This window comes from Pongo pygmaeus, chromosome 6 (assembly GCF_028885625.2).
Source record: "Pongo pygmaeus isolate AG05252 chromosome 6, NHGRI_mPonPyg2-v2.0_pri, whole genome shotgun sequence".
Taxonomy (NCBI): domain Eukaryota; kingdom Metazoa; phylum Chordata; class Mammalia; order Primates; family Hominidae; genus Pongo; species Pongo pygmaeus.
This window is the reverse complement of record NC_072379.2, coordinates 6,949,883-6,973,953: the sequence shown is the minus strand read 5'-3', so window position 1 is coordinate 6,973,953 and position 24,071 is coordinate 6,949,883. Positions and strand designations below refer to the sequence as shown.

Genomic DNA, 24,071 nt, shown 5'->3' with positions numbered 1-24,071 from the left:
GGAGTTCGAGACCAGCCTGGCCAACATGACGAAACCCTGTCTCTACTAAAAATACAAAAATTAGCCAGGCATGGTAGCCAACGCCTGTAATCCCAGCTACTCATGAGGCTGAGGCAGGAGAATCACTTGAACCCGGGAAGCAGAGGTTGTAGTGAGCTGAGATCACGCCACTGTACTCCAGCCTGGACAACAGAGCAAGACTGCGTCTCAAAAAAAAAAAAAAAGAGAAAATTAGCAGGGTTAGTGAGGAACATTACGTGATGATCAAAAGAGCCAATGCACCAATACATAATAATCCTCAATGTATATGCACCTAACAAAGCTTCAAATACATGAAACAAAACTGATAAATCTGAAAGCAGAACAGACAAATCTGCAATTATCCCTGGACATTTCAGTTGCTCTACATAATTTCAATGGCTTTACATAATTGTTTGAAATGTGATCCTCCCAGGTCTATACTCACCATGCCATGTTTCTTATTGGAAACCCATTCTCCGTCATACACAGCTCCACTGGCATAATAAAACTTGCCATGTCCGTGACGATATCCATTTACAAACTCCCCTATGTATTCATTTCTCAAAGGATACTGGGAACTGCGGATTCTCTTTAGAAACCACGTGTGTGTTCCAAAGCCATTCTGAAAAGAAAGCAGACTGCCATCAGAAATGCACGAAGCAGTTTCTCTCTTTACCCGGATCCCCTTAAAATTAGGATAAATACAATGAAAACTGGAAAGGGCAAAGAACTTGGACTCTGGAGTCACACAGACTTGGGTTCGATTTCAGCTCAGCTACTTACTAACGAGTCTTTTGAAATAAGGCAGATCACTTAAGCCCTCTAAGTTCCTCATCTGTAAGACAGAAATAACACCTACCCCTCAGGTTAGATATAAAGGAGTTTGAAACCAGCCTGGCCAACATGTTGAAACCACGTCTCTACTAAAAAGTGAAGATAAGTGTATATAAAGTGCCTGGCTTGATCACGAAGATTTTCATTGTTATTTTAAATGTTGGGGTTTATTTGCTTTTATATATTTTTATTTTTTGAGAAAGGGTCTCACTCTATCACCCAGGCTGGAGTACAATGGCACAATCTTGGCTCACGGCAGCCTTGACCTCCAAGACTCAGGTGATCCTCCCACCTCAGCCTCCCAAGTAGCCAGGACTACAGGCACCAGCCACCACTCCCGGCTAATTTTTGTATTTTTAGTAGAGATGGGGTTTCACCATATCACCCAGGCTGGTCTCAAACTCCTGGCCTCAATCCTCAAGTGGCCTCCCAAAGTGCTGGGATTATACATGTGAGCCACTGCGCCCAGCCTAAATTTTTATTTTTTAAAGATACCAATTGGGCTGGGTGCTGTGGCTCATGCCTGTAATCCCAACGCTTTGAGAGGCAGAGGTGGAAGGATCACTTGAGTCCTAGAGTTCAAGACCAGCCTGTGTAATAAAGTGAGACCTCATTTCTAAAAAAAAATATGTGTATATATATATATATACACACACACACACATATATATACACACACACATATATATACACACACACATATATATATACACACACACATATATATATATATACACACACACATATATATATATATTTTTTTATTAGCCAGGCACGGTGGCAGTGGGCACCTCTGTAGTCTCAGCTACAGGGGAGGCTGAGGTGGGAGGATCGCTTCAGCCAGGGAGGTACAGAGCCATGATTGCACCACTGCAGTCCAGCCCGGGCAACAGAACAAAACTCTGTCTCTAAAAACAAACGAACATGCTGGGCGCTGTGGCTTACGCCTGTAATCCTAGCACTCTGGGAAGCCGAAGCAGGTGGATCACTTGAGGTCAGGAGTTCGAAACCAGCCTGGCCAACACGGTGAAACCCCATCTCTACTGAAAATACAAAAAAAAAAAAAAAAATAGCCGGGCCATGGTGGTGGGTGCCTGTAATCTCAGCTACTCCAGAGGCTGAGGCAGGAGAATTGCTTGAACCCAGGAGGTGGAGGCTGCAGTGAGCTGAGATCATGCCACCGCACTCCAGCCTGGGCAACAGAGCAAGACTCTGTCTCTAAAAACAAACAAACAGGCTGGGTGTGGTGGCTCATGCCTGTAATCCTAGCACTTTAGGAGGCTGAGGCGTGCGGATCACTTGAGGTCCGGAGTTCGAAACCAACCTGGCCAACATGGTGAAACCCCATCTCTACTAAAAATACAAAAAAAACACAATTAGCCCAGCCGTGGTGGTGGTGGGTACCTATAATCTCAGCTACTCCAGAGGCTGAGGCGGGAGAATTGCTTGAACCCGGGAGGTGGAGGCTGCAGTGAGCCGACATTGCGCCACTGCACTCCAGCCTGGGTGACAGAGAGAGAGAAACTCCGCCTCAAAAAAAAAAAAGAAATATCCATGTGTTGAGAATCGGCAGAGCGTCCGCCTCTGGGTACAAGCTGCTACCCCGCCCGGGCGTACCTGGATGCCCCTCTCCCACCGCCCGGTGTACTCTTCGTTGGTGGTCAGCCACCTCATCCTCCCCTCCCCGTGGCGTGTGTTGTCTTCCCACTGGCCTTCGTATATATTTCCAGATTTATAACTAGGATGAAAGAAAGCAAAGAAAAACAATCAGTTACCTCCTACACAACATTTACCTTTAAGACATTCTTTTAAACACTCCCCTTGAGCTCCTTTGAAGAAATCCACCCCTTGTACTTATACAATCTTCTCTGTATTTAAATTCAGGCTGGGCGCGGTGGCTCATGCCTGTAATCCCAGCACCTTGGGAGGCCGAGGCTGGTGGATCACCTGAGGTCGGGAGTTCGAGACCAGCCTGACCAACATGGAGAAACTCCATCTCTACTAAAAATACAAAATTAGCCCAGCTACTTGGGAGGCAAAACTCTGTCTCAAAAAAAAAAAAAAAAAATACAAAAATTAGCCGGACATGGTGGCAGGCACCTGTAATCCCAGCTATTCAGGAGGCTGAGGCAGGAGAATCACTTGAACTCAGAAGGTGGAGGCTGCAATGAGCCGAGATTGCGCCACTGCACTCTAGCCCGGGCAACAGAGACTGTCTAAAAAATAAATAAATAAAAATAAATAAAATTTAAAAATCAATGGATAGGCTCATGGTCCTAAGGGAGCAGAATGAGTCAGTTTATTAAACCTTCTGACTATTTAATAAGGTGACAAAGTGGGTAAGAGCTGGGTTTTTAAAATCTTTTAATAATTCCCTATTGTATCATGATTAGTTAATATTTGGCCAGTTTTTGAGATGGGATCTCACTGTGTCACCCAGGCTGGAGTGCGGTGGTACAATCACGGCAGGAGAATTGCTTGAACCCAGAAGGCAGAGGTTGCAGTGAGCTGAGATGGCGCCACTGCACTCCAGCCTGGGTGACAGAGCAAGACTCCGTCTTAAAAAAAAAAAAAAAAAAATCCACTCTGCTTAGAGAGAAACTGTTCTGTGCAACTTTTGCACCTTACTTTTAAATATCCAAAGTGAACACTATTGGGCCCATAAACACTTCTTCATCTACACCCCAAGCGCGGCCGTGGTCATACCTACCATCTTATTCCCCAGCCCTTTTTGATGTTTTGCACCCAGTCTCCCTCGTACCAGCACGTACCCTCTTGATTGTAATAAATGGAGCCCTAAAACAAATAATATCATCTTTAAAACTATCAAGCCTCACGACACAAATGCTTTGTCAAATGTAAGCGTATCAACTTAAAAAGTAGAACCTACACAGAGGTCAGTGTCATAAGTAGGCAAGACATAAAACCCGCTATTTTTCTGTTTTGCTACCAAGAAAATGGTAAAACTGCTGCACAAGGGGAAATGAGATAATGTCACAAATCAACTGCTCCTTAATAAAGTGCCATATTGGCCAGGCACGGTGGCTCACGTCTGTAATCCCAGCACTCTGGGAGGCCGAGGTGGGCAGATCACAAGGTCAGGAGTTCGAGACCAGCCTGGCCAACATGGTGAAACCCCATCTCTATTAAAAATACAAAAATTAGCCAGGAGTGGTGGCATGTACCTGTAATCCCAGCTACTTGGGAGGCTGAGGCAGGAGAATCGCTTGAACCTGGGAGGCAAAGGTTGCAGTGAGCCCAGATGGTGCCACTGCACTCCAGCCTGGGCAATGAGTAATACTCTGTCTCAAACTAACATAAAATAAAAAGTGCCATATTAAGGCACAGAATGACTGTATTCATCATATTCGAGTATATTCATTATATCCAGTAACTATTAGTCAATTAAGTACCTAGAGAAATCCTGCCTGTTGCCACCTGGAGTGAACAGTTGAGCCTTCCATGTAATGGAAGGTCACTGTCTCTTAGGCACCAGACCCATTGTTGTTTTACCCATTTGGACATCCTACTCATTTTACTGCCTCCGAGTATAAGTGAACATAGAGTACCCTTTGTTTGATCTACACTGAAAAGCCTCAAAAGGCTTTTTCACAGGTTTATCTGTGTGTGTGAGAGAGAGAGAGAATTTTTCTATCTTCTTTCTCATGATCAGGCAAACTCATTCCTTCTTGCAGCCATGCAGATGCTGCTGTCTAGAAGTCACCGTGCCCAATCCCTCCAATATGCCTCAAGCAATCTGCTGTAAAACACACACACACACAAAACAACAACAACAACACAACTCAATAAATAGACTATTAAAGCCTGCATATGGCCAGGCAGTGGCTCACGCCTGTAATCCCAGCACTTTAGGAGGCCGAGGCGGGTCAATCACTTGAGGTCAGGAGTTTGAGACCAGCCTGGCCAACATGGTGAAACCCCATCCCTACTAAAAATACAACAGTTAGCTGGGTGTGGTGGTGCACACCTATAGTCCCAGCTACTTGGGAGGCTGAGGCAGGAGAATTGCTCAAACCCAGGAGGCGGAGGTTGCAGTGAGCCGAGATGGCGCCATTGCACTCCAGCCTGGGCAACAGAGCAAGACTCCATCTCAAAAAAAAAAAAAAATTAATAAAATGGTTAATTTATGTGATGTGAGTTTCACCTCAATAAACAAAAAGTGAATACGCCCTGGACAGCGCCGCTAGCCCCTAACCCCTTCTCTCCCCCTACGTGGCCACCCAGCCCCACCCCTGCCCTCCACACAGCCACCCCACCCCCTTTCTGCCCTGCCCCCGTCCCCCTCCCGGCCTTGCCCCCTCGTGGCTGCCCCCCCATGTCTGCCCACCCCCTTGGCTCCTGCCCCACCTGCCCTGCACATGGCCACCCTCGCTCACCTTCCCGTGCCGCTTGCCATCGCACCAGTGGCCGATGTAGGACACAGGCTGGGTGCTGCACGTGAACATCCCGAATCCGTTCCTCATGCCGTTGACCACTTCGCCTTCGTACATGCTGCCGTCCGGCCACGTGTACACGCCGTGGTTCATCGGGACATTCTTCACAAAGTCGCCCTGAAGCAGAACGGCCATGGGGTGACAGAAGGAAGCGTTGGGGGTGGGGGCGGGAATCCCTAGTCCTCTGGGCGTCTCCAGGAGCTGCTTGACCTCTGATTCTGTTTCTGCTTCTCCTGCGGACACACACTGAATGTCCCCCTCGCATTCTCTCTCCCTTCCTTGTCTGCTTTCATCTCATCTCATCCTCTCTCATCTGACCCCACCAGTGGGCGGAAGCTCGGGCAGGAGGAAATATCTGGGAGGTTTCAGGTCGACCAAGTTCGAAGAAGCAAACAGGTGACGTTGGAAAGTGCTGGCTTCCAATCCTGACCTGGGGAACTTCAGATTCTTAGAACCCACCTTGGCAGGGCGCAGTGGCTCACACCTGTAATCACAGCACTTTGGGAGACTGAGGCGGGACGACTGCTTGAGGCCGGGAATTTGAGGCCAGTCTGGGCAACCTAAGGAGACCCTGTCTCTAGAAAAAGATTTTATTTAATTTGTTTTTGTTTTTATTTTTGAGACAGTCTCACTCTGTTGCCCAGGCTGGAGTGCAATGGCACCATCTCGGCTCACTGCAACCTCTGCCTCCCGGGTTCAAGCAATTCTCCTGCCTCAGCTTCCCAAGTAGCTGGGATTACAGGCACCCACCACCACACTCTGCTAATTTTTTTGTATTTTTAGTAGAGACGAGGTTTTGCCATGTTGGCCAGGCGGGTCTCGAACTCCTGACCTCAGGTGATCCACCTGCCTCGGCTTCCCAAAGTGCTGAGATTAACAGGCATTTAACAGGTATGAGCCATCATGCCTAGTTTTTGTTTTGTTTTGTTTTTTGAGACAGGGTCTCACCCTGTCACCTAGGTTGGAGTGCAGCGGCACAATCATAGTTCACTGCAGACTCGACCTCCCAGGCTCAAGAGATCCTCCCACCACAGCCCCACAAGTAGCTGGGACTACAGGTGCTGGCCACCAAGGTGCAGTGCTACACGCCTATAATCCCAGCACTTTGGGGGTGCTGAGGTGAGAGGATCTGTGGAGCCCAGGAGGTTGAGGCTGCAGTGAACTATGAGCACTGCATTCCAGCCTGGGCGACAGAGCAAGATCCTGTCTCTAATGAAAAAAAAAAATAACCCGCTCGAAGGAGGTGAATTCACTGTTCCCTCCAGGCTTAGTGATGACTGGGGACATCCCTCTTTCTTTTTCCTTTTTTTTTTTCCAAGATGGAGTTTTGTTCTTGTTGCCCAGGCTGGAGTGCAATGGTATAGTCTCAGCTCACTGCAACCTCCGCCTCCCAGGTTTAAGCAATTCTCCTGCCTCAGCCTTCCGAGTAGCTGGGATCACAGGTGTGCACCACCATGCCCCGCAAATTTTTGTAGTTTTAGTAGAGACGGGGTTTCACCATATTGGCCAGGCTGGTCTCGAACTCCTGACCTCAGATGATCTGCCCACCTTGGCCTCCCAAAGTATTGGGATTACAGGCGTGAGCCACCATGCCCAGTCAGGAAATCCCTCTTTCTGCCACGGATCATCAAAATATTCTGTAAACAAGTCAGTCAACAGCCTGCCCCAGGGGCACCTGCTAGGGAACCCGCTCTGCCCCAGGACATCTGAGTGGGCAGCAGGCAGCACACTGCACGGCACCCAGCAGCATCGGATTCTCTTCCAGGAACCTGAACTCCCTGGAGGCAGCCACGGCAGCAGAGAAAAGAGGACAGCACACCCTGGCCTGATCACTAGCCAGGACCCATGAGGCCAGTCGGCCTCTGAGGATGCTTCTAGGAGTCCCCCGAGTCCTGCCCAGAAGCCCCTCTGACTGGGCTGGAGTGGGGGTGTGCGCCTGCAAAAATGACCTCCCCACCTGCGGGGAGTTTCCCGCGACAACGAGGCACAGGGCAGTTCTTGGTTAAGTTGCCACTTAAGGACCAGAAACTGGCCCGGTGCGGTGGCTCACGCCTGTAATCCCTGCACTTTGGGAGGCTGAGGTGGGCAGATCATCTGAAGCCAGGGATTTGAGACCAGCCTGGCCAACATGGCGAAACCCCGTCTCTACTAAAAATACAAAAAGTAGCCCGGCGTGGTGGCGCGCATCTGTAATCCCAGCTACTCTGGAGGCTGAGGCAGGAGAATTGCTTGAACCCAGGAGGCAGAGGTTGCAGTGAGCCCAGATCCCGCCACTGCACTCCAGCCTGGGCGACAAAGCGAGACTCTGTCTCACAAAAATAAATAAAGACCAGAAACCTTACATGTCAGTCGCTGGCTAGAAGGCGGGATGTTGCGTGGGAAGGGAGCTGGCATGAATCCAAGGTGGGGGCCCAATCCTCACGCTCCCCTGGAACTTGGAGATCCTCCTCGCCCCGCCAGTGACAGTCAGCCCCTCCCTCCCTCTCCCTGCTCCTCTGCAGCACGCCTCTCACCGCCCAGCTGCAGGTGGCTTCCCGGCCCAAACTTGACTCCATTTCCATCATTGCCTGTGTGTTATTTGAATAAGTGCATTATGCGCATGTGTTTTAAATGTCATCATTACCATTTATAAACACCATCTGTTAGCAACTCTGCATTTGGGATTTTTAGAATAGCATTTCAGCGCTCACTCACGTCGTGGGTGGGAATTGAGCCTGGTACAATCTCTTGGCGAACAATTTGGTCCTTGCAATCAGTTTAAAAATACACATTCCCCTCAACCCCACAAGACAGGTTAAATAAAAGCCACATAATGGAATACATGCAGCCAGTAAAAATAGATCTGCATTAATGGATATGGTTTGATCTCAAAAATTAAAGGTACGGGCCAGGTGCGGTGGCTCACGCCTGTAATCCCCAACACTTTGGGAGGCCAAGGTGGGAGGATCCCTTAAGCCTAGGAGTTGGAGACCAGCTGGGAAACACAGCAAGACCCTGTCTCTACAATAAAAAAAATAAAAATAAATTAGCTGGGTGCTGTGGAGCACACCTGTAGTCACAGCTACTCAGCAGGCAGAGCCGAGAGGATCGCTTGAGCCTAGGAGTTCGAGGCTGCAGTGAGGCATGATCTTACCACTGCACTTCAGCCTGGGTGACAGAGCAAGACCCCATCTCAGACTCACTAACTAAGTAAATGTGCCAAAGAGAGTGTATAATAAACTATGTGTGTTTGTAAAAAGCAAGACAGGCTACAGAAGTTCCAGGCTGCAGTGAGTCATGATGGCACCACTGTACTCCAGCCTGGGCAACAGAGCAAGACCCTGTCTCAAAGAAAAAAGGACAAGCTACATACATGTACGTGTGCTGTGCTTAGAACGCATAGAATACCTCTAGAACACACAGATGAAACCAATAACAATTACTGGCGGGTCCCATGCAGTCATGAGTTACTAGATCCTCTGGTTCTGTGAATTTTTCTTAACCCATACGCTGAATGACATCTACGAAAACAGTCTGTTCAATTGCGGGAAACTGATTGTTCCATCCAATAATCACAGCTTAGAACTATAACTGGTTATATGCCTCACCTCATATTTTAATCCATCGGCCCAAATATAAGTCCCTTGTCCATGCATGAGTCCTTCTGAAAACATACCCTTCAAAACAAAACAAAGCAACGACAAACGCTTAGAATGCAGCTGACATATATACATATTTGAGATAGGGTCTGGTTCTATCACCCAGGCTGGAGTGCAGTGGTGTGGTCATAGCTCACTGCAGCCTCGACCTCCCAGGCTCAAGCAATCCTCCCACTCCAGCCTCCCGAGTAGCTGGGACTACAGGCACCCACCACCATGCCCAGCTAATTTTTGTAGAGACGGGATTTCACCATGTTGGCCAGGCTGGTCTTGAAATCCTGAGCTCAAGCAATGCCCCCGCCTTGGCCTCCCAAAGTGCTGGGATTATAGGCATGAGCCACTGCGCCTGGCCTGCAGCTGATGATTCTCTCCCACAGCTGCCTTATCCCGATTTCACGTGCGTGAAGATGCTTGTCTGAGCACTCAGCAGCAGCTGAGTCCTACTGAGTCCTACTCTGAGCTGGCTCCATGCTGGGATCCATCCTTCTCTAAAAAGGATCTAAGAGGTCCTTATCTTCATGACCTAAGGATGACCTCAGCTACAGAAATGTGTTCTCAACCGGGTGCGGGGGCTCGCACCTGCAATCCCAGCACTTTAGGAGTCTGAGGCAGGAGGATCATTTGTGTCCGGCAGTTCAAGACCAGCCCTGGCAACATAGCAACTCCTTGTCTCTACCAAAAAAAAAAAAAAATTTAATTAGCCAGGCGTGGGAGCACACGCCTGTAGTCCCAGCTATTCAAGAGGCTGAGGAGGGAGGATCGTTTGATTCTGGGAGGTCGAGGCCACAATGAGTTATGATTGTGCCACTGCACTCCAGCTTGGGTGACACAGTGAGACCCTGTCTCAAAAAATATAAAATAATCAGGAAAAGAAACAAATCTAAAATAACTTTTGTTATACTGAGCATTATTTTTACCTTAAATAGGTAATCAGGTTTCAGAAGAAAATCAGCATGAAGAGCTTCCGATTTCTTTTGAAGCATCAGTGGATTTTACTGAAGATTTACCAATCTACGACCATCACCCCACACCTTCCCTTCCTGCAGGTGCTCAAATGGGCAACTTACATGATAGGTACAACCGCCTTGAAAGGCTGCGAAGCCTTCTCCCTCATACAGCCCACGAACCTTTTCCCCTTCATAGCTACAAAGAAATAAAGGTAATTCAAGGTAATGAACAATGTGAATAAACCCAAGTGACAGTGGGTTAAACTATATAACTATGTAATGGGAAGAATGAAGTCAGAAAAAAAAAATATATATATATATATACACACAGAGCTAGAAAGTAGAAGAGATTACCAGGGGTTTGAAGGTGGGGTGAGGAATGAAGGCGTTTCGGGGTTTTTTGTTTGTTTTTTGGGGATTTTTTTTGCGATGGAGTCTCACTCTGTCGCCCAGGCTCGATGGAGTGCAATGGCGTGATCTCAGCTCACTGCAACCTCCGCCTCCCGGGTTCAAGTGATTCTCCCGCCTCAGCCTCCTGAGTAGCTGGGATTACAGGCACATGTCACCACGCCCAGCTAATTATTGTGTTTTTAGTAGAGACGGAGTTTCACCATATTGGCCAGGCTGGTCTCAAACTCCTGGCCTGGAGTGATCTGCCCGCCTCAGACTCCCAAAGTGCTGGGATTACAGGCTTGAACCACCGCACCTGGCCAAGAGTTACTATTTAATAGATGGTCGTACAACACTATGAACGTACTTAATGCCATTGAATTGTACACTTAAAATAAGATAGTACATTTTGTTATATGTTTCACCACAATAAACTATATATACACGCGCCATGGGACTTTATGTTTGCTATTTGGGTGATGGGCTTACTAAAAGCCCAAACCTCAGCATCACACAACATGCCCATGTAACAAACCTGCACATGTAACCCCCTAAATCTAAAATAAAATAAAATTTTAAAATACATAAAATTACCTTCAGGCCAGGCACAGTGGCTTACGCCTGTAATCCCAGCACTTTGGGAGGCTGAGGCAAGTGTCTCACCAGAGGTCAGGAGTTCGAGACCAGCCTGGCCAACATGGTGAAACCCTGTCTCTACTAAAAGTACAAAAATTAGCCAGGCATGGTGGCGGGCACCTGTAATCCCAGCTACTCAGGAGGCTGAGGCAGGAGAATTGCTTGAACGCGGGAGGCGGAGGGTGCAGTTAGCCAAGATCACGCCACTGCACTCCAGCCTGAATGACAGAGTGAAACTCCTTCTCAAAATAAAATAAGATAAACCGCCTGACTGGCAGTGTTATACCCGATGGCACCCCCATTAAAATCACCTTTCCACTATGAGTTTGGTCAGAATGGACTCTTCGTATTGGGTGGCATCTTCGTTCTGCTGAACGTTTCGGGGGTCTTTTTTGGGTTTCATTTCGTTGAGCTGCATTCCCAGCAATGGGACACCAGCTGGGGACATCTCTTGCCTAGTGGTGTTGCCATCTTGTTTGGAAAAGTCTAGGTTATCAGAGAGAGATGAGGGAGAGCGGGCAGACTTCTCCCCTTTTTTGTCTGCTTTTTTCTTTTCTTTCACCATTGCCTTGGGAAGATCCAATGGTTACTTGAATCAAATGATTCCTTTGGTTCACAGCTGCTTGTTTCAAAGCACTGATGAGTTTTATCTGAAAAATAAAAATTACGTCTCCAAACACTCGGGGTTTTCATTTGTAGTTAAAATTTTAGTTTTGCAACACAATGTCATTATCATTCTCCTGCCAAAGTCTGAAAAATTAGTTACCAGGGCCGCGTGTGGTGGCTCACACCTGCGATCTCAGCACTTTGGGTGGCCGAGGTGGGAGGATCATGTGAGTCCAGGAGGTTGAGATGAGCCTAGGCAATGTAGTGAGACGCCCCCTCTTTACAAAAAATAAAAATAAATTAGCCAGGCGTGGTGGCACATGCCTGTAGTCCCAGCTACTAGGGAGGCTCAGGTGGGAGGACTGCTTGAGCCTGGGAGGTCGAGGCTGCAGTGAGTGGTGATCACACCACTGCACTCCAGTCCGGGTAACACAGCAAGACTCTGTCTCAAAAACAATAATAATTACAAGTTTCAAGTACCATCAGTTTAGAAAAATACAACCTCAACATCGCATTGGTTGTTCCTAAAATTTTTTTATTTTTAATTTTTGAGACAGAGTCTCACTCGTCACCCATGCTGGAGTGCAGTGGCACAATCACGGCTCACTGCAGCCTCAACCTCCCAGGCTCAGGCGATCCTTCCACCTCAGCCTCCCAAGTAGCTGAGACCACAGGCATGCATCACCACACCTGGCTAATTTTTTGTAGAGACAGGGTCTTGCTATGTTGCCCTGGCTGGTCTGGAACTCCTGAGCTCAAGCAATCTGCCTGTCTCAGCCTCCCAAAGTGCTGGGATTATAGGTATGAGCCACTGCACCTGGCCCTAAAAATTAAATTAAGTTGGAACCATTGTCTAGCATTGTTTTTTGAAAGGTAACCCTACACATGAAAAAGGCTACTTCACCTCTCAGGTCTTGCATGCAGCCAATTCACACTTTAAAAGCCCCTCTCCAGCCAGGTGTGGTGGCTCATGCCTGTAATTCCAACACTTTGGGAGGCCAAGGCGGGTGGATCATGAGGTCATGAGATTGAGACCACCCTGGCTAACACTGTGAAACCCCGTCTCTACTAAAAATACAAAAAATTAGCCAGGCATGGTGGCACATGCCTGTAATCCCAGCTACTCAGGAGGCTGAGGCAGGAGAATCACTTGAACCCAGGAGGTGGAGGTTGCAGTGAGCCGAGATCACACCACTGCACTCTAGCCTGGGCAACAGAGCGAGATTCTGTCTCCAAAAAAAAAAAAAAAAGCCCCTCTCCTTATAGGTCAGCACTGTAAAGTGTGCAAGAGCTGGATTTGGGGTCCTGCATTGCCCATTACCAGTTCTATGGGTTTATTTATTTATTTATTTACTTATGTATTTATTTATTTTTGAGACGGGGTCTCACTCTCTTGCCCAGGCTGCAGTGCGGTGGTGCGATCTTGGCTCACTGCAAGCTCCACCTCCCGGGTTCATGCCATTCTCCTGCCTCAGCCTCCTGAGTAGCTGGGACTACAGGCACCTGCCACCACACCTGGCTAATTTTTTTTTGTATTTTTAGTAGAGACAGGGTTTCACCGTGTTAGCCAGGATGGTCTCGATCTCCTGACCTCATGATCTGCCTGCCTCGGCCTCCAAAGTGCTGGGATTACAGGCGTGAGCCACCAGGTGTGGGTGCCCAGCCCAGTTCTGTGTTTTTTGGGGTTTGTTTTTTTTTTTAGACAGAGTCTAGCCCTGTCATGCAGGCTGGAGTGCAGTGGCAGGATCTTGGCTCACTGGCTAACTGCAACCTCACTGCAGGTTCAAGTGATTCTCCTGCCTCAGCCTCTCGAGTAGCTGGGATTACAGGCACCTGCCTCCACACTCAGCTAATTTTTGTATTTTTAGTAGAGATGGGGTTTCACTGTGTTGGCCAGCCTGGTGTTGAACTCCTGACCTTGTGATCTGCCTGCCTTGGCCTCCCAAAGTGCTGGGATTACAAATGTGAGCACTGCGCCTGGCTGGTTTCCCTTTTTTTTTTTTTTTTTTTTTTTTTTTGAGACAGGGGTGTTGTACATTTTGCCCAGGCTGGTTTCAAACTCCTGGCCTCAAGCAATCTTCCCACCTTCTCCTCCCAAAGTGCTAGCTTTGCAGGCATGAGCCACTGAGCTCGGCCAAGTGCTGTGTTCTGAAGCAAGTTGCTTGATCTCCTCTGCCTCACAAACAGAAATAACAGTAACTTGTCTCATAAAAATTAAATCGATGACACACAGAAAAATCCCTAAGTACAGGATACAGAGCAAAGTCAATAAATTGAGTGATTATCTCGTCCCTTTCCTGTTTTCAAACTTGAAATCGTTGGTTTCCTGCTCCCTCTAGCACTGCCATCGATTGAGTGCCTCTCATATTCCAGACAAGCAAGGACCGGTGTGGTGGAGTTGCGTTTCCAGCGCATTGTTGCTTGAGCTGTATTTCCAGCGCATCGTTGCTCGAGCTCCGTTTCCAGCGCATATCTTTGCTTGTCTGGCATACGAGCTGCGGTGCAGGGTTTCACAGCCATAGTTTTCATGGCTTTCTTAATCTGGCCCCGCTGAAAGCACCCTGGTCCATCAGGCAGGATGCATAGGTGAGCCCTGTGGTGAAGGCCAGGTCTGGTCCCTTTTCGTAGGCCCCGACGGGTGCAGTGGGCACTTCTTGCCCTCTTCTTCCTGGATGCCATCCTCTGGACACCCCACCCTCCAGCTGAACCCATCTCCAGCCTTCTCTCTTCCTCCATTATTTATTTATTGAGACAGGGTCTCGCTCTGTCACCCAGGCTGGAGTTCAGTGGCACAGTCTTGGCTCACTGCAACCTTCCGGGTTTAAGTGATTCTTCTGCCCTAGCCTCCCAAGTGTTTGGGGTTACAGGTGCCCACCACCACTCCCGGCTAATTTTTGTATTTTTAGTAGAGCCAGGGTTTCACCATGTTGCCCAGGCTGGTCTCAAACTCCTAACCTCAGGTGATCCGCCCGCCTCGGCCTCCCAAAAGTGCTGGGATTACAGGCGTGAGCCACCGCGCCCGGCCAAGCCTTCTCTCTTCCTTCCAACATCGCCTTGCTCCTTCCCGCCCCTCCCCGACTACTGTCTCAGTGAAGCCGCCCCTGGGTGCCCTAGCCCACCCAAGGTGCTCTCACCTCTAAATTTAGAGGGGCCTTTACTACGAGCTTTTCGGTCCTCTCTCAGTGACCTACAAATAAGTGAACTACAAATCAAGCCAATTTCGTTTCTCAGTGTGTTTCCTAATGTTTCTTCTGTTCTCCTGGGCTTAAGGAGAGGCCGTCTCTCTCCTGTGTCTACGGTGAGCCGGGAAGAATCGGCTCCCTGCACTGGTCTGCCCGGCCTAGGCCCTCCTCGCCCATCACGCACGTGCTCGGGTCCTGGGAGGCCGCGTCAGTCCGGCCGGGAAGGAGCAGGACCCGGTCGCCACGGCTGTCCCGGCGTACGCAGGACCGCGGCCTGGGGCGCTCACCTCGCTCCAGGAGCCCAGAGATCTCGCCGCGCTCGGGCTGAGGTGTTGCCGGGCTCTCCGCGTCCCAGACCCGGCTCCGGTCTCCAGGCAACCGCGGACGCCACCAGGCCCACCCTGTTCTCTTAAAGGGGCCGCGCGCCAGCGCCAAGCAGGTGTCCCGCCCTTGCTGGTCCTGAAGGCCGGGGGAAAGGCTGGGCGCTGGAGGCCGCAGGCCAGGGTTTTCCCAGCTCTGCTAACTGCTTCATCATAAAATAGGAATAACGCAGGCATTAGTTTTCCATTGCTGCCGCAAATTACCATAAACTTAGTGGCTTGAAGCAACACAAATTTATTACCCTACAGTATGTAAATTAGTCCCACAGTGCTGGTTCCTTCCAGAGGCTCCGGGGGAGAATGTGTTTTCTTGCCTTTTCCAGCTTTTCCAGAAGCGGTCCCCAACCTTTTTGGCACCAGAGACCGGTTTCGCGGAACACAATTTATCCATGGACGGGGGTCGGGGAGGGATGGTTTCAGGATGATTCAAGCGCATTGCATTTATTGTGCACTTTATTTCTATTATTACATTGTAACATATAATTAAAGAATTCTACAACTCACCATCATAGAGACTCAGTGGGAGCCCTGAGCTTGTTTCCTGCAACTGGACAGTCCCATCTGGGGGTGACGGGAGATAGTGACATCATCAGGCATCAGATTCTCACAAGGAGCGTGCAACCTACATCCCTCGTGTGTGCAGTTCACAATAGGGTTCCTGCTCCTATGAGAATCTAATGCCCACCGCTGATCTGACAGGAGGCGGAGCTCAGGTGGTAACGCCAGCGACGGGGAGTGGCTATAAATACAAATGAAGCTTCGCTGGCTTGCCGGCCCCTAACCTGCTGCGCACCCTGCTTCCTAATAGGCCATGGACCACTACTGGTCTGTGGCCGGAGTGTTGGAATCCCTGTTCTAGACGCTGCTTCCAATCCTTGACTACCTCCTTCCATCTCCAAAACCAGCAAGGCAGCCTCTCTCTGGTCAGCAGGGAAAGGTCTCCACCTTTGAAGGACTCATCCAATGGACTGGACCCACCCAGACAATCCAGGATAATCTCTCTGTTGCAAGATCCTTAACTCAGCCAGGCATGATGGCTCACATCTGTAATCCCAGCACTTTGGGAGGCTGAGGCGGTTGGATCACCTGAGGTCAGGAGTTCGAGACCAGCCTGGTCAACATGGTGAAACCCTGTCTCTACTAAAAATACAAAAATTAGCCGGTATGGTTCTGGGCACCTGTAATCCCAGCTACTCGGGAGGCAGAGGCTGTAGTGAGCTGAGATCATGCTATTGAACTCCAGACTGGGCAACAAGAGCGAAACTTCATCTCAAAGAAAAAAAAAAAAATCCTTCACTCAATCACACCTGCCGAGTCCCTTCTGCCACGTGAGGCAGCGTGGTCACAGGTTCTGGGGATTAGGACACAGCTGTCTTGGGGGCTGTTATCCTGCCACATCTCCCAATCTGCAGAGTTCATAAGTGGGATCCTGCAGACCACGCCAGCACAGTGCCAGACACGATGGCACAGTTACTACTGTACTGCCTCCTCCATCTAAGGGATTCTAAAGCAGGAAGGGGAGCCGCCCACAGTCTGGGGAAGGGGTGGGGGCAGCAGGGGGAGCCACATCTGTCATCTCTGGGCCCCCAAGAGGGCATCTTTACTTCCATTTTCAGCCCAGTTCAAACAGGACAAGGTTCCATGAAAACTATTTGAAAAGACAGACAGGGATTCTTATATTCCCAGAACCATTCAAGGCCAGTAACTGGAATGTTCTACAGTTCACACCCTGAGGAAACCAAATCACAGCAACAAATTATGAGAAATCAAACTCTTTTTGTTCCCCTGCGAGGACAGCACTTTGCGACCTTGGCCGCACAGAGGAATGTTTCAAATAGTGACCCCTGTCCCATCCAGTCATTTTCTTCCAGCCGGGCAGAGAATCCCCCTTGTTTAAAAATTTAATGTGAATCAGGGCTGAGAATCACTAACTGAAAAGGACCCTAATTTTAAATTTATGAAATTAAACAAAGATGAATTTGATTATTGTTAAGGGTTGAAAGTTATAGACTAAACTATGTCCAGCCAGAGCAGAGGCCTGAGTAACTTCCAAAGTGGTTTTTTTTTTTTTTTTTTTGAGACAGAGTCTTGCTCTATCACCCAGGCTGGAGTGCAGTGGCGCAATCTCGGTTCACTGCAACCTCCGTCTCCTGGGTTCAAGCGATTCTCCTGCCTCAGCTGCCCGAGTAGCTGGGATTACAGGCATGCACCAGCACACCTAGCTAATTTTGTATTTTTAGTAGAGGCAGGGTTTCTCCATGTTGGTCAGGCTGGTCTCGAACTTCTGATCTCAGGTGATCCACCTGTCTCAGCCTCCCAAAGTGCTGCGATCACAGGCATGAGCCACCATGCCCAGCCAGGTGTTCTTATTTTTATAAAACGTGTTCTTGCCTGGACACACACACACGAGCGCATGCAAACACAGAGAAAAAAAAATTTGCAAGCAATGCTCCATCTGGTTTGAAAAGGTTCTCAAGATCACTTTTAAATGGGTCTGATGTGTATTTTTTTTAAGTAGCAGGTTCATTTTAAAACAAAAAAGGTTAGTGAAGACCCTGTCTTTCAAAACATAAAAGTCTGCAATACAACCGATCATTCCATACAGTGACTACGGTCAGTTCTGAGAAATGACACCCAGGTTGGCAATGTGTCTCATGGTTGGCCTTCCATGGGGACAGTTCCAGGGGTGGTCCATCTCCCCCATGTGGGTGATCAGTTTCTTCATCTCGCTTGTGTTAAGAGCAGTCCCAATCATCACCTGAGTGTGAGACACAATGGTTCAATGTTTTAGTAGTTTTTTGAGGTCAGAATGGCAGCTCTTCAGAAGCATTCTTCTCTAAAATAAGGCTGGACAAGATTACAGCTCAAAAACCACCTTCCCTGAAAAATCCCTGAAAAACCTTCCCCCAGAGAAGCCTAGGTTCTAGATCTCAGCCCTCCACCCTTCTGTGAAATCAGGCCCCTTGTGGCTCCTTCAAGGTGGCACCACCTCCACTCCAGAGACACGACCACACCTGTCTCAGCAGCCACCCTGCCCTCTCACCCTGGCAGGTGCAGCAGCCTCCCGGCAGGCCTCCCTACCCCACTGCGACCTCTCCGAGCCGCTCTCCACTCAGCAGCCAGTGATTACTTTTAAAGGGCTGTCAGGTTATCCATTCCACTTCACAGCTCTCCCCCTCACCTGAATAAAAGCCCCCATCTGTCCCCTGACTTGGCCCTCGCTGGGCTGTGCCTGCACCCCCACCTCCAAGCACGAATGCCTCCCTTCCTCACCCCAGCTGCACTGCTACTCCCTTCCTCTTGCACAGGCCCATCACGTAAACACCTGCCTCGGGACTGCAGCACTCCCGGGACCCTCTCCCCCAATGGGTGCAGGCGTCACTCCCCCTCTGTCGAGCTCCGGCCTGCTGCCCATAGCACTCCAGCCCTGGCCCTGCTGCCTCCCTGCCATGGGTCCTCTGACAGGAGAGGAGACAAGACTAAAGCCCTCTGTCACCTCCCTTCTTCCTGCAGCACCCTGAGGGCTCGCCATGTGCCAAACACAGTCAGAAGGCCGGGGTGACAGCAGGTTGGAGGAGGACAGACAATCAACAAGTCAACAGAGAACCAAGATAGGTGGCGCCCAGGCGAGGCGGCCTGCTCAGGTGTGGGAGGGGGTGAAGGGTGACGGTGGCAAACCCAGGTAGAGGAGAGTAGGGAGAAAGGGTGTAAGGCGGGGAGGAGACTGAGGCGAGCGTGGAACTGGAAGGCAGCTCCATGGCTGGAAGCGTGGTGGGGAGGTGGGGCTGGAAGGGTGAGCAGGGCTCAGAGCAGGGGCCTCCTGGGCAGGCAGTGACAACACCGGAGGTGGACGGGTAGGCCAGGGCGGGGAGGGAAGGAGCAGCCTGTGGTTCCCCGGGCCACTGAGTCACACTAAACTCAGGACATCAAAACTGCCCGGCTATGAGCTCAGCTCCACACTCTCACTCACAGACTCCAAGACTGGAAGGTCCATATTATGCCTTTTATTTTGGCGAGGTCGGGGGTGGTGGGGAGACTCTGTCTCCCAGGCTGGAATGCAATGGTGCGATCTCGGCTCACTGCAACTCCGCCTCCCAGATTCAAGCAATTCTCCCGCTTCAGCCTCCTGAGTAGCTGGGATTACAGGCGCCCACCACCATGCCCAGCTAATTTTCGTACTTTTAGTAGGGATGGGGTTTCACCATGTTGGTCAGGCTGGTCTCAAATTCCTGACCTCAGGTGATCAACCCTCCTCCGCCTTCCAAAGTGCTGGGATTACAGGTGTGAGCCACCACGCCCAGCCCATATTAGGTCTTTATCCAAGAAACACTGTGGCTAGAAGTCAGACTGTGGGCCCTCTTCTAATTAAACTCTGCCCTTGAGTCATTTCATCTAATCTCATGGCTGTAAATTACACCTGAAGCTCACACAGCAGGCTCCATCCCACCCACTCCCCACGTGGTCCCCAGCTGCTGCTCTCCCCGGCTGCCGCAGTCATGGCACCCCTTCCAGTCTGTTCTCTCTCCAGCAACTGCAATCATGGGGCTCCTTCCAGTCTGTTCTCTCCAGTGGCTCGCGCCACACACAGCACAGACCCCCAGGGTCTAGGCATGACCGGCAACACTCTAGGTGGCTGTCCTCTGGACGCCGCTCTGCTCACTCCCTTCCCCTCTCCAGGGACACAATCAGCCTCTGGCTTCAGTCTTGCTACTTCCTCCGTTTGGAAAGTTCTTACCCAAGAGGGCTCCATTCTACCTTTTTTTTTTTTTTTTTTTTTTTTTTGAGACAAGGTCTTACTCTGTCACCCAGGCTGGAGTGCAGTTGCGTGATCTTGGCTCATTGCAACCTCGACCTCCCTGGCTCAAGTGATCCTCCCACCTCAGCCTCCTGAGTAGCTGTGACTACAGGCACATGCCACCACACCTGGCTAATCTTTTAATTTTTTGTAGACATGGGGTCGGCCTGTGTTGCCCAGGCTGGTCTCTTAACTCCTGGCCTCAAGCAATCCTCCCGCCTTGGCCTCCCAAAATGCTGGGATTACAGGTGTGAGCCACCATGCCTGGCTTCCATCCCACCTTTTAGATGGCAGCTGAGATGCCACCTGCCCAGATGCCATTCCCTGACCACCATCTCACCTGGTCACCATGTTTTTCTCTTGTCATTTCCTGTCCCAAAACGCTGTTTTAGGCCAGGCGCGGTGGCTCATGCCTGTAATCCCAGCACTTTGGGAGGCCAAGGCAAGTGGATCACGAGGTCAGGAGAGGGATACCAGCCTGACCAACATGGTGAAACCCCGTCTCTATTAAAAATATAAAAATTAGCCAGGTGTGGTGGCATGTGCCTGTAGACCCAGCTACTTGGGAGGCTGAGGCAGGAGAATCGCTTGAACCCGGGAGGCGGAGATTGCAGTGAGCTGAGATCACGCCACCGCACTCCAGCCTAGTAACAGAGTGAGACTCCGTCTCAAAAACAGACAAAGAAAAACGCTGTTTGAATCTCTTGACTGTGCTTACTGGCATCTAATGGGTGTCATTTATTTGTGGTGATGCCTATTTCTCCCCACTGTCTGCTCCACAGGGGCAGGGGCTGCAGCCGCCTTGTTACCTCTGTGTCCCCAGCACCTGCAGCAGGGCAGGCCCCACAGCAGGGACTCAAGGAGCATCTGCTGAATAAATAAAGGAATGGCGTCCTGGCCTTTCCCAGTGGCCAGCTGATACAGAGTCACTTTTCTTGGACATCAGGCTAATCCCCACTGCAGGCGTAACCACTGCTACCACCTTCCCACACCAACCAGAGCAGTGGCAGTGACACCACGTGCAATGACAACCACGGCACCCTGTGAAGCACCTGCTGCCTCGATGACTCTGCAGAATCTTGTCCAATGTCGCCGAGTCCTGGCAGCAGCAAATCTTTATCTACCAATGTTGTTATGACCCATCAGGTCCATAGACGAACAAGGTGCCTCAAACGCTGACTGCGTTGGAGTCAGACAAAGCTCTGAGATAGAATACTGGCCGGGCACGGCGGCTCATGCCTGTAATTCCAGCACTTTGTGAGGCTGAGGCAAGGGGCAAAAGGAGACCACATTTCTACAAAAAATGTAAAAATTAGCTGGGCATGGTGGTGCATGCCTATGGTCACAACTACTTGGGAGACAGAGGCAGGAGGATCGCTTCAGCCTGGGAGGTCAAGGCTGCAGTGAGCTGTGATTGCGCCACTGCACTCCAGCCTGGGGGACAGAGGGAGACCCTGTCTTAAAAAACAAAAAAAGAATTCTGTTTTGTTTTTTTTTTTTGAGATGGAGTCTCGCTCTGTCGCCCAGGCTGGAGTGCAGTGGTGTAAACTTGGCTCACTGCAAGCTCCGCCTTCTGGGTTCACACCATTCTCCTGCCTCAGCCTCCCGAGTAGCTGGGACTATAGGCGCCCCCTACCACGCCCGGCTAATTTTTTTGTATTTTTAGCAGAGACGGGGTTTCACCGTGTTAGCCAGGATGGTCTCGATCTCCTGAACTCGTGATCCGCCCGCCTCAGCTTCCCAAAGTGCTGGGATTGGAGGCTTGAGCCACCTCACCCGGCCAAGAATGCGCTTAACAGAGGTAACAAAAGAGCAATAATTATGAGTTGAAGGTCACAGAGAATGCAGACGACACAGATGCTCAGCTACGATGTTGCACGTAGCTCTCCACAGGAGAGTACTCAGTAAACTACAAAGGAGAGTACTCAATAAACTACACAGGAGAGTACTCAGTAAACTACACAGGAGAGTACTCAGCAAACTACACAGGAGAGTACTCAGCAAACTACACAGGAGAGTACTCAGTAAACTACACAGGAGAGTACTCAGTAAACTACACAGGTTCAGTGGTACATTTCTCCATGTGGGATCTACTTGTTGGGATCTGAGTTTACTTCTCTATGTGGTTTAATTTCCCACACGAAAATCCATGACCTCTTCTTATAACTTTGCTGAAGACAAGACTTTGGTTTTACCTGATACTATCACACCTGACCTTTGTGAAGTAGTCAGGGTGAAACATTCCAGTTTCGCCAAGGGGAGAGAAATACCAAATTCTGCAGTGACTATCTTAGAATAATTTTTATATTTTATTTATTTATTTATTTGTGAGACAGAGTCTCACTGTCTCACTCTGTCACCCAGGCTGGAGTGCTGTGCAGTGGCACGATCATGGCAGCCTCAATCTCCTGGGCTCAAACGATCCTCCCGCCTCAGCCTCCTGAATAGCTGGGACCACAGGCATACACCATCAAGTCTGGCTAATTTTTTACATTTGTTGTAGAGACAAGGTTTCACCATGATGCCCAGGCTGGTCTCAAACTCCTAAGCTCGAGGGATCTGCCTGCCTCAGCCTCCCAAAGCTCTGGGATTACAGGCATGTGCCTGCATCCAACCTGCAGTGACTATCTGACTTCTGATTACTCTACTGTCAATCAACGCTGGTGCACAGGCTGTCCGTCTTTCTGAACACACACATTCCATACACTACCCATACTAATACACCATACTATCAATTGCCCTCATCAGAAGGATCTTCTGGCTAGCCAGTGATCAACATTTTTAATAGCTGAAAAGGTCTGATACTTAGAGAACATGTTAACCATGTGAACTTGGGCAGGTTACTCAACCTCTCTGTGTGTGCCTCAGTTTTATCACTTGTGGAATGGTGATGGTAACAGTAACAACCTCATAGGTTTTTGAGGATTAAAGGAACTAATACACATACATTATTTCAACAGTGCCTGGCAGATTCTAGGCATTCACTAAATGGTAACTATCACTATTATTATGTAAAAAGTATAAAAATCTGCTATATGAATACTTATGGAAAAATACATATATACATATAGACACGCATATAAACTATTAGGTCTCTTTTTTTTTTGAGATAGAATCTCGCTCTGTCGCCCAGGCTGGAGTGCAGTGGTGCGATCTCAGCTCACTGCAACCTCTGTCTCCCAGGTTCAAGCGATTCTCCTACCTCAGTTTCCTGAGTAGCTGGAATTACAGGCATGCACTGTCATGCCCGGCTAATTTTTTGTATTTTTATTTTTTATCACTATTACTATTTTTTGAGTTGGAGTTTCACTCTTGTTGCCCAGGCTGGAGTGCAGTGGCACGATCTCGGCTCACTGCAACCTCCGCCTCCCGGGTTCAAGCGATTCTCCTGCCTCAGCCTCCCAAGTAGCTGGGACTACAGGCGCCAGCCACCATACCTGGCTAATTTTGTATTTTTAGTAGAGACAGGTCTCACCATGTTGGTCAGCCTGGTCTCGAACTCCCGACCTGAAGTGATCTGCCCGCCTCAGCCTCCCAAAGTGCTGGGATTACAGGTGTGAGCCACCGTGCCTGGCCTTTTTGTATTTTTAGTAGAGACGAGGTTTCACCACGTTGGCCAGGCTGGTCTCGAACTCCTGACCTCAGGTGATCCACCTGCCTCGGCCTCCCAAAGTGCTGGGATTACAAGTGTGAGGCACCGCACCTGGCCAATTAGATCTTTTTTATTTTTTACACCCCTTCTTCCTAGATCTCTTCTTTTTTAAAGTAGATACGAGGTCTTGCTGTGTTGCCCAGGCTGGTCTCAAACTCCTGGCCTCTTGCGATCCTCCTGCCTCGGCCTCTATTAGATCTTAAATCTGAGGGAGAATCTGGGAATGAACACTAAACACACTCACGCTATGAGCCTCTGCCCCTGGAGCACGGTGTGCTGTTGCAGCATCTCGAAGTTATACTTCTCATCCGTGGCATGCTGGTCCACTATGAAGATATCCTCATTCAGTTTGATTATTATAAATCCCAGGTTAAACTGACCAATGATTTCCATTTCTGCAAATATCGTTTTACTACAGGTAGAAAATGTTAATTATGAGACATTTTACAAGATTATTTTTCTGATTATGTTATAGAACACTATAATAAAAAAAAGTCAAACAATACAAAAACAAAATGAAGTCCCTAGCCATCTCGC

At 49.3% G+C, this 24,071-nt stretch overlaps 2 protein-coding genes across 9 annotated transcripts in view; both read right to left on the bottom strand.

Annotated features, from left to right (window-relative positions):
- The window catches only part of LOC129041048 (radial spoke head 10 homolog B), a 42,412-nt gene extending 27,321 nt beyond the window's left edge, over window positions 1-15,091 (bottom strand). For 2 of the 8 annotated variants that reach the window (XM_054496175.2, XM_054496182.2), the window contains exons 1-8: window positions 14,660-15,091; window positions 11,231-11,569; window positions 10,014-10,089; window positions 8,896-8,964; window positions 5,252-5,425; window positions 3,565-3,650; window positions 2,472-2,592; window positions 467-643 (exon numbers count right to left, since the gene is read on the bottom strand). In XM_054496175.2, coding sequence (XP_054352150.1) covers window positions 467-643; window positions 2,472-2,592; window positions 3,565-3,650; window positions 5,252-5,425; window positions 8,896-8,964; window positions 10,014-10,089; window positions 11,231-11,484 — 957 coding nt within the window. In that variant the 5' untranslated portion in view covers window positions 11,485-11,569; window positions 14,660-15,091. Of the gene's footprint in view, window positions 1-466; window positions 644-2,471; window positions 2,593-3,564; window positions 3,651-5,251; window positions 5,426-8,895; window positions 8,965-9,525; window positions 9,619-10,013; window positions 10,090-11,230; window positions 11,570-11,685; window positions 11,715-14,659 lie in introns of those variants that run through there. The other 6 variants (XM_063668103.1, XM_054496177.2, XM_054496176.2 and 3 more) reach the window with 6 other exon arrangements.
- A 431-nt stretch (window positions 15,092-15,522) lies between these two features.
- LOC129040831 (protein PMS2CL-like) overlaps window positions 15,523-24,071 on the bottom strand; it is a 29,169-nt gene continuing 20,620 nt past the window's right edge. The window contains 2 exon segments of the mRNA XM_063668102.1: window positions 15,523-17,845; window positions 23,779-23,946. Of these exon segments, the coding sequence (XP_063524172.1) occupies window positions 17,842-17,845; window positions 23,779-23,946 (172 nt within the window). The 3' untranslated portion in view covers window positions 15,523-17,841.